Raw genomic sequence first — 14,787 nt, forward strand, 5'->3', positions numbered from 1 at the left:
ACAACCACCGTTACATAGTAGTCAGCTAAATGTAATAGTAGTAGTAACGTGGGATACAATAACCTGCTTTACCAGAAATATGTCTCTTCTTGTCAGAAAATGAAAGCAACCAGCGACCAGGAAGAGAACGAGCTTGTCATACTTCACCTAAGACAGCTGTGTGAAAACAAGCAGAAAACCCACGTTCACATTGGAGAACTGCAGACGGTAAATGCAGAAGCATCTAGTAGACATATTTGACAATCAGGGCTCTGGCAAAGGGAGCCAACAAGCCCTACTGTTTAGTGTCTTACAGTTTATAATATTTCATTCCTTGTTGTAACAAATAAAATATAACCTTGCACTCAAAAGATTTTCCTGCAGATTTTCACCATTTGGAATGAATAGGGTGTATTCCATCCTGTGTTGACGTGGCCTAAAATGTTGCTCTTCATCACGTGACTTATTTGCAATACAGTGGCACTTATCATGTAGAGAAAGTTACTAATGTAATGTGATTGTCCATATTGTCTCCTTTGCTGGCTGGATTCATTTTTCCATCACATTATACATGGTTATGACCACTCTCCAATCCAGCAGTGGTGGTCATGCTTGCACACTATAGGAAAAAGTACCAGCCTCTCTGGCGGCTGGGACCATGGAAGCACACATAGGCTTCTGCTTTTTCCTATAGTGTCCAAGCACGGCCACCACTGCTGGATTGCAGGGTGGTTGTAACCATGGAAACGAGCAGTGTATAATGTGATGGAAAAATAAATCCAGCCAGCAAAGGAGGCAATATGGACAATCACATTACATTAGTAAGTGGTTTGTAGTAACTTTCTCTACATGATAAATGCTATTAGCTGAATGAGACAACCTCTTTAAGATCCAATCATGAATATGATCACTACTTACGCATTTCAGGCACAAAGTGGCCCTTCATCATATGCTAAGGGACTCTGTTATTCTCTACTGTTGCCATACACATCTGTGCATTCTGCTGCTACATTGGGGGATTTGGGCCAGGGTTATTAAAAGGTGCCTGCCTCTTAATAAATGTAGTGAATTTATAACACTTTAACAGATGCCATGAGTAGGTGTAGATTTGTACCACAATTTGCGGAATTTCCTTCTATTTAAGATTTAAATGTGGCCTAATTCTTTTTCCTCTGAAGGCTAAGGCCACTGTTCAGATTTGGCAAACAATGAGAAAATAAATCACGGAGTGAAAAATGAAACGGGTGTCCGTCTCAAAGATGACTAATGTGTTCACTGCCTGTAGAGACGCTAAAAGGAAAATCAATACATGTTATTGGTAAACATTCATTAAGAGCGAAGAAACACCCATAACAGGCAACCTCTTATTTGTGAAATTTCACGATGTTGTATACTGTTGGGAGGACCCTGGGATTGTTTATAGGTCCCTATAGACCAGGTGCCTATGAGGGAGAAGAAAGCACCTTGTTTCTCCCTGCTATACTCACGCTTGTCCCAGAGATGCACATTACAACTGGGACCAGCTATCATGAGAGAAATCCATTAAATTTAATATCTCCGTCAGATGGAGGCTGTATGTATGGTCCCCATATCAGAGTCTAAATGCTCATTGTCTATGACTACTCTTTAGGAGAATACCCAGAAATCGCAGGGAAACATGTGAACCTGTGTCCACCCCCTCCTATCTGGCGGGTGTGCCGCCGCTAGTTGCTACTCTGATTAATGAGTTTCCTACTCCTCAGGCCTCCTGCACACGACCGTATGGCTTTTTCAGTGTTTTGAGGGCCGTTTTTCACGGATCCGTTGTTCTGTTTTTTTGTTTCAGTTGTGTTCCCGTTTCTGTTCCGTTTTTTCTGTTTCGTTTTTCCGTATGGCATATACAGTATACAGTAATTACATAGAAAAAAATTGGGCTGGACATAAAATTTTCAATAGATGGTTCCGCAAAAACGTAACGGATACGTAAGACATACGGATGCATTTCCGTATGTGTTAAAAAATTTTTGCGGACCCATTGACTTGAATGGAGCCACGGAACGTGATTTGAGGGCAATAATAGGACATGTTCTATCTTTCAACGGAAATGGAATGCATACGGAGTACATTCCGTTTTTTTTTGCGGAACCATTGAAATTAATGGTTCCATATACGGACTGTATATGGAACGCAAAAAACAGCCCGTAAACGGAAAAAAAAAACGTTGTGTGCAGGAGGCCTTAGTGTGTACGCTCGATGCGTTTCTCCTAAAGATGGGATAATTGCTGCATGTCAATGGATCTCTCTCCTCTGCTCAGCGATCAGGCAATTATTGGAAACAAATGGTTGGTTCCCAATACTTGCCTGTGAATAGAATTTTGAATAATGGCTGCTGTTGACGAGACAGATTATGTTCAGATGGTTTGTATGGAGACAGTTTCCCTCAGGTGCATCCTTGAAATGTAGTGCAAAAATTTTGCCTATGGCTTCACAGCTCGGCTGATATCACACTTAATTAAATCTGAGATCAGGACATGATCCGTGAGGAAGAAGGCTCAGGCCTGTCTCCTGCTTTTGTGAATAGTTTAAGAAACATTTAATGATTTAAACATATTCATTACGAGATCACGTCAGATTAGTTTCTTGGTTTTGCCTCCAGCATCTTGTAGATTTGTGGCCATGTCTGAGAAGAATGTTTTCTAGCATTTTTCGAAGTATCAAATGTGTTCAGCAGATTTGCACCATTTGTGGGCCGCATACACATAGTAAGCTCATTAGGGCCCAGTGACCTGACTAAGGGTATGGCAGATTTTTTGTAACTACCCCATTCCTCAAATGGCACTTGCAGGAATCCATTCATTTGCTGCTGATTTAACCTCATTAAATGAATAGAAATGTGACATTTAAATTACAATTGGTTTCAGCTATGCACAATAATTGTCAGGCCTCTCACAACGTGTGAGTATGCTCATGCACACGACCATATGTTTGGTTCACATCGGATCCGCATTTTTGTGGATTGGATGCAGACCCATTCATTTCAATGGGGCTGCAAAAGATGAGGACTGCCCAACGTGTGTTGTCCACATCCGCACGGGGACCCAATGGGTGAGAATGCAGCCCGATGCCTTGCCGAGGCATTGGCACCTTCCTTCTACGGAAGCCTAGGTGATCCAGCCTCAGGCTGGGTCTCCTAGGCACCCTGTTAGTGTATTACTCAGTGTCATACACTACCAGGCAATGCATTACAATACAGATGTATTGTAATTCACTGCAGAGGGAATCAGACCCCCAAAAGTTGAAGTCCCAGAGTGCGACAGAAATAAAGTAAAAAAATAAAATAAAAGTGTTTATAATATTAAAATAATAAAGTTTCAAGTAAAAAAAACAAACACCCTTTCCCCTGATTTTATAATAATTTTTTTTTTTTTTTAAAGAATATTAAATAGTTGCATTAGAAAAAGTACAACTTGTCCTGGAAAACACAAGCCCTCATACGACTATGTGAACAGAAAAATAAAAAAGTTTTGTCTCTGGGAAGGCAGGGAGCGATGAAAGAAAATGCAAAAAACGGAAAATCGCTACATCAGGAAAGGGTTAAATAAACAACATAAGTGAAATTCCAATTGGCATTTTGTTGCATGGTGAATCACTTTCCAGTCACACAAGGGTTAAATGAACTGGAAACTTCTATCACCTTGCAGCATTTGGTATGGCCGCATCTATCGGTCCCCTTTCGTTCCAACCACATAGATGAAGATGCAGCCTTAGTTAAAAATGAGCTAGGAGATAAAATCGGAGGTAGCGAGGATGCGCGGCAAGACTCATCAATAGCCCTTAGATAACACTTTAGAAAACTCAGGATCTTGATGTAAGGTAGGTAAATATTAATGCTAAAGGTGGCACATGGATGAATTTTCGGCACTGTAAGTGGTGGAAGTAAATGAAGCAGAACAGTCCAGCATTCTTCTAGATAAGCTCAACGCTGCAGACATTTATGTGTGTTAAAACTTTGGTTGTTATATTTATCAGTAGTAGATCCTTTTAATCGTGAGCAGTGGATGACTCAAATTAGCTCTTAAAATGACATTGCCTGCAGTTTCTTTACAAAACATGTCCGTGTTCACACTACTGGAGCTATTTTCTGCTGTTAGAGTTAAAGGGGTTGTGGCATTTGTCATGTAGAGAAGGTTAATACAAGACACTTACTAATGTGTTGTGATTGTCCATATTGCCTCCTTTGCTGGCTGGATTCATTTATTATACACTTCTCGTGGTCACTTCATATTTTAGTTGCATCCTAACCCCTGGGTACAAGCGGTGTATAATGTGATGGAAAAATGAATCCAGCCAGCATAGGAGGCAATATGGACAATTACAATACATTAGTAAGTGCCTGGTATTAACTTTCTCTACATGATAAATGCTGAATGCCATTTGCTGAAGTGAGACGAGCCCTTTAAATCCAAAAGGTCAATGGGGCACATTTATTATAGTGTCTATTTTTTTTTAGGGTACTTTCACATTTGCGGCAGAGGATTCCGGCAGACAGTTGCGTCGCCGGTGTAACGTTACATTACCCTACTTCGTGAGATTTCCCTACCTCCTAACTTCCTGTCGCACCGGAAATGACGTGTGGAGGCGTTCCTTAGTTTTGACGATCTGCGCATGCGCAAAAGGACAGTTTAGGGAAAATCTCACTGCGGAGTTCAGCAGCACACCGGGACACTGCGCATGCGCCGGAGAGCCGAAGTAAGGAAATATTACGGCCCATTGCGCAAGCGTGGTTAACTCCTGAAAATCCATCCGATCTCCGCGCCTGCGCAGTGTGGGGGTAGGAAAAAATTACATCTCAGTGCGCAAGCGCCGAGGGTAGTATAAATATCTATTTCGCAAGCGCTGCTAACCCTTTGCTGGAGCTATATGAGAATAGCTCCAGCAAAGGGTTAGCAGCGCTTGCGAAATGGATATTTATACTACCCTCGGCGCTTGCGCACTTGGACGTAATTTTTCCCTACCCCCACACTGCGCAGGCGCGGAGATCGGATGGATTTTGAGGAGTTAACCGCGCTTGCGCAATGGGCCGTAATATTTCCTTACTTCAGCTCTCCGGCGCATGCGCAGTGTGCTGCTGAACTCCGCAGTGAGATTTTCCCTAAACTGTCCTTTTGCGCATGCGCAGATCGTCAAAACTAAGGAACGCCTCCACACGTCATTTCCGGTGCGACAGGAAGTTAGGAGGTATCCGTCAAACCGTATGTACACTGATGGCATTTGTCAGACGGATCAGATGAAGTGCAACAATTTTTGCGTTAAAAGTTTCAGGTAGACGTCACAGGACATTTACGCCATGCGCATACTAATTAAACCAGTCTAACTGAAATTTAACTATCAGAGAACTGACTAATACAAAGACGTCTCGCCTCATTCATCAACTGCTGTGCGACTTTTAATAAATAGCCTGCAAAATACTAACTGGTGAGTCCACTACTCCAGTCTAATTGCAGAAGAGTTTGATAAATGTGCCCCAAAGGAATGTTATACGTGTTTTGTGAATGCTGGCAAAGTATATCTGCTTCTTTTACTACGGTTACATACACAGTTATCTACTCCTTCAACTAAGACATTGCATAGCCAGACATGAGTGATACTCATAGGTGAGACTCAGTGGGGCAGGTTTACTAAGCCTGTAGATGGCATAAGCTCAGATAGGCCTTTTATGTATAGACCTGCACCTAATTTGTCATAGGGGCTCAGGCTGGATGATAACGCCGGTGCAGGGATAGACACTTCTGTTTAGCTTTGGTTGGCTTACCCTGTGGTAGAATTTTATGCCTGAATTGTGGCGCAAAATGGTGCATCTTGGGCCACGCCCCTTTCCAGAGAAGCCACGCCCCTTCCCTAGAAGCCCCACGCCCCTTTTTGAGCGAGTCAGACAAAATTGAAGAAACCCCAGTTGCACCAAATTGTGCCTATTTGCGTCACTTTTAGACGGATGCTAGGGGCAGACACATTAATAAATCAAGGCATTTCTTTTTGGAGAACCTGTACATATAATATATAGACTATAATGCATTTTCTTACTTTTTGCAGAGCTTGTCAAGCAGCTCAATCCCGGAGAACACTGCCCCTAGTGGTCGTTTCACGCTAGATATTTTGAAGAACAAGGCAAAGAAGTCCTTGACCAGCTCTCTGGAAAACATCTTCTCACGGGTATGTAAACAAACAAAATGACCCAGGGTATCCCCGGGACGGGTAAGGAACAGTGCCCACCCAATACAGCCACAGGGGATACACCAAAAGTATAACTCGGTAAAGGCTCCTGAGTGAAACAGCAGAAACAAATAGAAAGGGAGCTCATAGTACCAAAAATATATAAATTTTATTAGAGCATGTTAAAAAATGAATAAAGCTAGTACATGAGATGCCGTAAAGCATGATGATGAGAGCGGAGAACAGAAAAGAGCGCCACCCTGGGAGGAAAAACACACGGATAAAAAGATGAAAAGATATGGTATATAGCATGGGAAAAGAAAGTACTGGGTACAGTGCCCAACCCATGAAATTAATGGATGAATGATAAAACCATGAAGTGCCAGGTAAAGCAAGGTCAACACATGCACCCCCAATGGCATAAAAATGCAAGCACATATAAGATGGAAGTATGTTGCATAGAAAGACCGAGTATAGGTAAACAACAGGATCATATAGCCAGAGGGGGGCAGCAGGAGACCAAAGCTCACCTGAACAGACCGTGTGCAAAGAGACCCAGGGTGGCGCTACCCCAACGCGCGTTTCGGCGTGCCTTCGTCAGACTGTACGCAGTACTTTCTTTTCCCATGCTATATACCACTATATACCATATCTTTTCATCTTTTTATCCGTGTGTTTTTCCTCCCAGGGTGGCGCTCTCATCATCATGCTTTACGGCATCTCATGTACTAGCTTTATTCATTTTTTGTCATTTTTTAACATGCTCTAATAAAATGTATATATTTTTGGTACTATGAGCTCCCTTTCTATTTGTTTCTCACGGGTATGGACCAAACAACTAGAAGCACATTTCATGTAGCCTTTGTCACAAATTATTTTTAGGCATGTATTTACAGAAATCATGTTCCAAGATGACAGTCCTATTAATTATGTTGTATGAGTGTTAAAAAAATATTAATTCCATACCACCTCGGAGGTCACCAAAGGTTTTTGTTGATTTTTCTGCAGCGGTAATGTGTCGCTCTTTTGAATTGTGGCCTACTGATCCCCCCACCAATCTAATAGCTATCCCCTATCCTGTAAATAAAAATTCCAAATGAGGGGAAATTGGGAAAAAAAACGCAATTCCGCCATAGTTTTATGGACTTCATTTTTACAGCGTTCACCAAAACTGACCTGTTCCCTTTATTCTCCGTATCAGTATGATTACAGCGATACCACATTTTTGTAGTTTTTCTTGTTTTAAATACTTTATTTAAAAAGAAAAATAGAAATTGAAAAAAATAATTTTTGATTTCCATCGCCATATTCTGACCTCCATAACTTTTTTTATAGGTTTTATGGAGCTATGTGAGGCCTTTTTTTTTGGGATGATCTGTAGTTTTCAGTGACATAATTTTTGTGTGTGTGTGACTTTTTGATCACTTTTTATTCGAGAGGTGACAAAAAATGGTAAATCTGTCATTTTGATTTTTTTTCCTGTTATGGCATTTACAGTATTTTATAAATGCATTTATATTTTAATACTGTTGGTGTTTTTGGACTCAATAGTGCAAATTTATCTTTTTTATTAAGTGGGATGATTAGAATTTTTATGTTTTTGTGTTGTTTTTTTTTTTACTTATATCCTACTTATATTATGTCACCTTAGGGGACTTGAACATGTGAACTTTCGCGGGCTCCATACAACCTACTGCTGTGGTAGCCTCGGATTCTCCAGAGGGACCGAGGCTACCGCAGTGAATAAACGGCTTCCCTGATCTGTGTGGGAAAGCTGCCTCAGATGCCATGGTCACAATTGACCATGGCATCTAAGGTCTTAAACGTTTGTGATCAGCGTTATCACCAATCACAGACATTAGCCCTAGGTGTTTGCTGCACTCTGGAGCGGGCACCATCTTTAAAAACCCAACTTCAACCCAACCTGTACAGTTGAGGTCTGGAAGTGGTTAAAGTTTTTCAGTCTGTGGTAAGACCTTAAAGGGGTTGTCCAACTTTGTTTTAATTCTTTTTTTTTTTTTTTTTGCATGACCAACCAACTGTACCTGTGGGAAAATCCATTCTTGCCTGCTCCCAGCTGCTCTGCTCCAGCTGCCAGGCACGTGACTGCTGGGTCACGTGTTGTTTGGGGACACATCACTGCTGAGGCCAGTCATTAGCTGCAGTGGCGCACGTTGTCCTGTCCCTGTGTCAGATAATGACTGGTTTCTGGAAGACCAGTGAGGAGAGGCGGGGAGCTGGAGTGGTGCAAATTAAAAAAAAGAAAAAAAAGACAACTCCTTTAAAAGGACAGTTCATGCTTGAAAAGAGTGGTCCTATACTCCTCCACAGCAATGTAAAAGACTCCCTGCAAGTAATCACAAACGTTTGATTGCAAGTTCTACTGCCAAGAGTGGCACAACCGGTTATTAGTCCTAGGGGGCAACTACTGCTTCACATGTGATTGTAGGTGATGTAGGTTTAGAATAAATATTTCTCTTCAATAAACATTACGATCATTTAAAAGCAGCATGCAACCCGTCACCATGAAAACAGCAGGTTATAGAGCAGGAGGAGCTGAGCAGATTGATGTATAGATTTGTGGGAAAAGATTCAGTAAAACTTGAAATTTACTCATTTATTCTGAGTGTAGGAGTCATGTGGGCGGTCTTGTTCACTGATTGACAGCTAAAACCTTATCCACACGTACCGGCAAAGCTGCCACCTAACCTATACTATACAGTATTTTACATTGTGACACCCAGAATTGTTTTTAGAGAGGATCTGTCCACACTCCTGATATGTCTGTTTTAATAACTGCTTGTATTGCCAATTTAAAGGACATCTGTCAGCAGTTTTGTACCTATGACACTGGCTGACCTGTTACTTGTGCACTTGGCAGCTGAAGGCATCAATGTTGGTCCCATGTTCACATTTGCCCACATTGCTGAGAAAAATGAAGTTTTAATACATGCAAATGAACTTCTAGGAGCAACAGGGGCGTTGTCATTACAGCTAGAGGCTCTGTTCTCTGAAACTGCTGCACCCTCTCCCCTTTGATTTTAGGAAAAGTCAGTCCAGGCTTGATGACGTTTTCACTGTCTGGCTCTGTCAATTAAAGTGAAGAGGGCACGGCAGTTACATAAAGAAGAGCCTCTAGGTGTAACGGTAACGCCCCTGTTGCTCCTAGAGACTCATTTGCATATATTAAAACATCAGCAATGTGGGCACATTTAAACATGGGACCAACACAGATGCCTTCAGCTGCCAAGTGCACATGTAACAGGTCAGCCAGTGTCAGAGGTACAAATCTGCTGACAGTAACAATTCTAGAGCAATTTTGCACATAACTGTACTTTGTGCAATTCGTCTTTTATTCCTCCTAGAAATATGAACAGACAACTGGGTGTTACCCTTAAACATGTCAAAGGGGTGTGTCCCCACCAGCGCTGAAAAGACTGCTTCAGAGTGAGTGGGGGCATACCTCCAACTGGTAGCACTATATATCATTTCTAGTAGTTGTACCAGAGGAAACACACAGCTCAGGGTAACAGTATTGTTAGAGAATGTGTATTATAATGTCTAAAATGGACATGTCTGGAGAGCTGACAGCCGCCTTTAATCACGGCTCCTCCTATATATTTTATACTATGATTGTATGCTTTATTTTTACTATGATCTGACATAGCCAAAAGATGGTAACCTTGACAGGTATGACGGTCCAGCATCTCCTCAGTGCGGTGCTGAAGTACAAAAGACGTGGCCGCAGCAACATCACCATGTCCAATCTCATCAAGATTAGTACTAGAAATGCAGAGAAAAGAGGAGGAAAGCAAAGCGTAATGAAACCAGAGTAGAAAAGAATAGAAGGGAGCAGGAGGTGACTACATGCCGGCCCCAGCACCACAAGGGGCTTTAGATGGATTTTGTACACTTTTCTATCATCAGATATATAATCCCAGTAGCTGGACTATGATATCCATCTGGCGAGACCAAACATCTCATTAATTTTTATGTCTTTTCACAGGGGGCAAATCGAATGAGAGGCCGGCTGGGCAGTATGGACAGCTTTGATCGCTGCAACAGCTTTACTTCTGACAAGGTAGATAATCCTGTTTACGGGATATTTTTACAGCTATGGTGAGAAGTGCGGTAATGATAGCCTACGCTCGCTGATCACAGGATGTAGTTGTCACCATGGCAGCTTCTTGATATTCTAGCAGGAGTGAAAGAGACCAGCTAAGTGTTGTGTGTCTAATATAAAGTGACTTTTGGAAGTCCTGTAACACTTTCCTCCCCAAAGGCAGCGTTCATTTAACTTCCGTTTTCATGTACCAAGCAATTCGCAGAGCGGCCCACCCCCATGCCTCCATCACCCCATGCGATAGACACAACAGCAGCACAATTCTGTTTTTCTGGTAGGGCAGAGCTACCAACCTCCATCATAATAATAGAATGTTTTCCAGGATATTATACTGACAGCACAGGAAACTTGTGTCCAGGAAACTAGCATGACACAAGAAGAAAAGCCAGAAGGGCTTTATTATTCACTGCAGAGCTGCGAGCGCTCGCCCCTCCATGAGCAAGTCCTAGGTTTGGTCAGCAGTTTGAGATCTCAGAGCAATTTCTCCCTATTGATGTCTCGACTCGCCACTCTCATACATGGTGCTCGGCACACATTAGCGTTACGTTATGTCTAATGTAGCAATGTATTGAGGAGGAATTGTCTTCCCTTAGGACGGCTCACCAGGGGATTCTCCGCCAGCCACTCCACCGCCTTCTCCCGTGTCTTCAACTTGGCAGTCCTTTCCAGAGGAGGATCCAGACTCACCCCAGTTTCGCAGACGGGCTCACACTTTTAGCCACCCCACATCCAGTGCCAAGAAAAGGATAACATTTCCTGATGCTAAGTCACCAAACAGCAAGTCACCCATCCAGAGACAGCACTCCATAGCCTGTGATGGGGGGCAGAGCAGGTCAGTTACATGTTTATATGTGTCTGTATCACCGTGCATTAACTTACCCGAATTTCTTTTAAGGGGATAGTTATCCATTGATTGTCCCTATAGCCATACTAGTAGTCCGGTTACCCCTTTAAACAGTTTACTACACGTGCATGTATGCTGCATGTCTAGTGACTAGATCATTGTTATCCAGTGTTGAAACAAAAAATAAAGGAAAGCAATTGAAGTTACTTATCAGTATTTAAAGGGGGTTGTTTCACTTCAGCAGATGGCATTTATCATGTAGAGAAAGTTTATACAAGGCACTTACTAATGTATTGTCATTGTCCATATTGCTTCCTTTGCTGGCTGGATTCAGCGCCATTACATTATTCACTGCTCGTATCCAAGGGTTAGATACAAGATGGCCGGGGTGGGAGCTGCTGCACATGTGCCTATGAGCACGGTCCCAGACACCAAACAGCGCCTTTTTCTATATTGTAAAAACACGACCACCACTGCTGGATTACAGGGTGGTCGTAACCACTGGATACAAGCAGTGTGTAATGTGATAAAAAAATCAATGAAGCCAGTAAAGGAGGCAGTATGGACAATCACAATACATTAGTAACTGCCTTGTATTAACTTTCTCTGCATTATAAATGCCATTCGCTGAAGTGAGACAACCCCTTTAAGTGAAAGGAATTTTGTTTAAGAGGCAAACATCATTTGAAAACTTACATTTCCTTGTTTAAGGGAAATATTCACATCAGAGGCATAACTTAAAGGTCCTTTCCCCATAATAAAATCTGCAAGAGGGCCCCAACTACCACACATTTATAGTTCTGATCGTCTTGTACCTGGTAGAGGGGTTGTTTTTGGGCCCCCGCAGACTCCATGGCCCGCTGATACCTCTGCACCCTCTATAGTTATGCCCCAGTTTCGATATCTACAAATAGATGCATTTTATCTATGTGCTTCCTGTTATAAGATACAGTATATACTATTTCATATCAATACCAGAGAATACCTTTATTCATGATCCATTGCACAGTACTTGTAATATATATTCTCGCAGTGCAAGACCACTGACTATAAATGAATTTTAATAATTTACCCTAAATTTTGTTAGAAGTGTCCTGGAGTCAAAAACACATACATTACCATAATAATAGCTTTATAAACCTCCATAGCAGAGACATCCTCCTAACATTAATATGGCATGTTTTATTTAAGTTTTATATTCTTTAGTTTCCCTGCTAATATTGTTTTCTGACACTTAGCCCTGTTCCCATTGTCCGACGTATCCGCACTGAGAGCGAGCCTTCGTCCTCCAGTCTCCCCTCGTCCTTTTCTACCCCTTCTTTCCTGAAAACTTTTTACCAGGGTTCAGGGAGACGTCCATCACAGGTTGAAACTGATGTGCCTAAGAGGTGAGACACAGCAGGCTGCTTCCCATACACCACCTGCACTTGGTGTATGTCTGGTCGTGGGCCGTGGCATCTCGCTTTCCCTCGGGAGTTAACCCAATTTGGGCTGCTGGAGGAGGCAGTCTGCTTCCATATCTTCTAGTAATTACCTTAATTGGCCTCTTAAAATGGTAAAATGTTCAGCGGTGCGAGTGATAATGCTGTGTAAGCAGTAATGGCAAATACAGTCAGCGTGTTACAGTATGTAGTTTCCAAGTCATTTTACAGATCTGAGCTAAACGTGTTTTTAAAGGGGTATTCCTGTTGACATCACTGGGATTTGACATTACTTTATGATCGGTTGCGGTCTGACCTCTAGAAGGCCATAAATACTGAGAATGAAGGGCCTGCGATGCTGATATAGCGACACGTCCCCTTCGTTCTCAGGATCAATGAGGTTCCTAGAGGGGGGACTCCCACCAGTCATAAAGTGATGGCATAGATCAGAACAATTTGTCATGGCTTTACAAGATAGGAATACCCCTTTAGACAATGCATATATAAGCTTTATAAGGCTTGCTTTTCCCACTATACAAGCTGGTCAGTGCACAGCCTTCCTTAGTGCCATGAACATTTCACCAGTTGTCTGCCTGTATAGCACGACTAATAAACCTGACTAATGTTGCATGGTTCAATTCCTCCTCGTAATTGGAATGTCTGTTACTCATTGTTCCATGTCTATTATCAATAATAATCTGTCCTGGATGCTGCAGGGTTGTCTCTTGGCGCTGTCTTGTGCTGTTTGTATTGTACCTGTTATTACTTTTATACAAGTTTTCAAGCATCTAAAGTCGACTTTTGGGTGTGTGAACCAGAACTACAGTGAAGAATGTGCCTAGAAGCCCTGAAACACGTTGCTCTGACTGACCGCGAAAACTGTGTTTCCTTGCATTGTCGTTGGTTTGTAGGAATGTACCGACTTCTTGTGAAGCACAAATATAGACAGAAACATTATTGAAGGTTTACTCAGGTCCTTACACCAGTCAAAAGTCAGTTGGAGTAAGGCTCACATGTCCGGCACGCTTGATCACAAATGACAGCTGTCAGCCGGACAAAACCCATTGCATGCAATAGTTTTCGTCCAGCCGAAACCCGGCATTTATGCCGTAAAGGATCAACGCCGAACCCCATTTACAGTCAATGAGGAACCGATGGCAAACTGTAGAATCCGGCGAAGTCCGGCAGGCTGCCCTCTGCTAGCACAGCCTGCTGTATCCGCTGCCGCAATTGTGAATGATTTTATAACACGAGTCTCTTACAAGTCTCTTAATAATTTTTTTGCATTGTGGCCTGGCCGTGCTCGAAAAACTATGTGCCAGCCTACAGCTGCTTTCAGCTGATTATATTTATAATTGACACCAATTTTCTGGTGTAAATTATGATAAATGTGTTCGGCTGAGGAGACCCCACTTCTTCCCCTAAGCTCCTTTCCCCCTTTTTTATTTTTTAAATCAGATTTATTTTAATTTTTTTAAATGACCCTTACACAGCAGTATGTTTTTCTAAACTAAATAAAAAACTCCTTTTATAAATATGTATTTATAATATAGAGGTTTGAAAGTGTTGGCCATAGTTACAAGCCATCTTATTTGTTGAAATTAGAACATTTTTCATGTTTTTTGTAGATGTACTTCCAGTTAAAGTTTGTATGATTCTTCCGTTTTTGGAGTTTAATTACCGTTCATTTTTCTTTCATTATAATGTTTACGATATGCAATTCTAACAGATTTAAGTGATAGCAGGCACATCAGTACAGCAATATAAACTCTATTAAGAGACGGTTTATACATAAAGAAGAATAAGCAGGATTGAAAGTCAAATATTCCAATTTGAAAATGTGCTAACAATCATTATGACATGGACACTGATAGCAAATAACGGTTTTGTTTTTCTCAAAAAGGAACTGAAGAGTTAAAAGGGAAAGCAGGGTGACCAAAGCAGTGGTTTATGGGGAGAGAGAAAACAAGGATCGAGAATCCACAGGATAATCACTGACTAGTGTTCATATGAAATCGTGTTAGCGATTATCAGGTGGTGTAAAGGTGCAACCAATTACCCGATCGACGAGTGAAATGCTCGTTCGTTGTGTAATATACTTGTTTGTGCAGGCACCTAAATCGTTGTTTGCCAGCAGCAGATCGTGCCGTCTAAGCAGCCACTGCTGCCGGCAAACAACGAGTCTGTATGGAGGTAAGCGATGGCATTAGCCTTTATTCCTCCCCATACTG

The 14,787-nt window shown here is 41.9% G+C and overlaps 1 protein-coding gene across 3 annotated transcripts in view; it reads left to right on the plus strand.

Moving 5' to 3' along the window:
* The window catches only part of TBC1D4 (TBC1 domain family member 4), a 159,832-nt gene that overhangs the window by 102,280 nt on the left and 42,765 nt on the right, over window positions 1-14,787 (plus strand). For 2 of the 3 annotated variants that reach the window (XM_040425347.1, XM_040425348.1), the window contains exons 8-12: window positions 97-207; window positions 6,049-6,168; window positions 10,175-10,249; window positions 10,885-11,123; window positions 12,374-12,523. In XM_040425347.1, the coding sequence (XP_040281281.1) occupies window positions 97-207; window positions 6,049-6,168; window positions 10,175-10,249; window positions 10,885-11,123; window positions 12,374-12,523 (695 nt within the window). The remainder of the gene's footprint in view (window positions 1-96; window positions 208-6,048; window positions 6,169-10,174; window positions 10,250-10,884; window positions 11,124-12,373; window positions 12,524-14,787) is intronic. The other variant, XM_040425349.1, reaches the window with a different exon arrangement.

The sequence above is a fragment of the Bufo bufo genome, chromosome 3 (assembly GCF_905171765.1).
Source record: "Bufo bufo chromosome 3, aBufBuf1.1, whole genome shotgun sequence".
Taxonomy (NCBI): domain Eukaryota; kingdom Metazoa; phylum Chordata; class Amphibia; order Anura; family Bufonidae; genus Bufo; species Bufo bufo.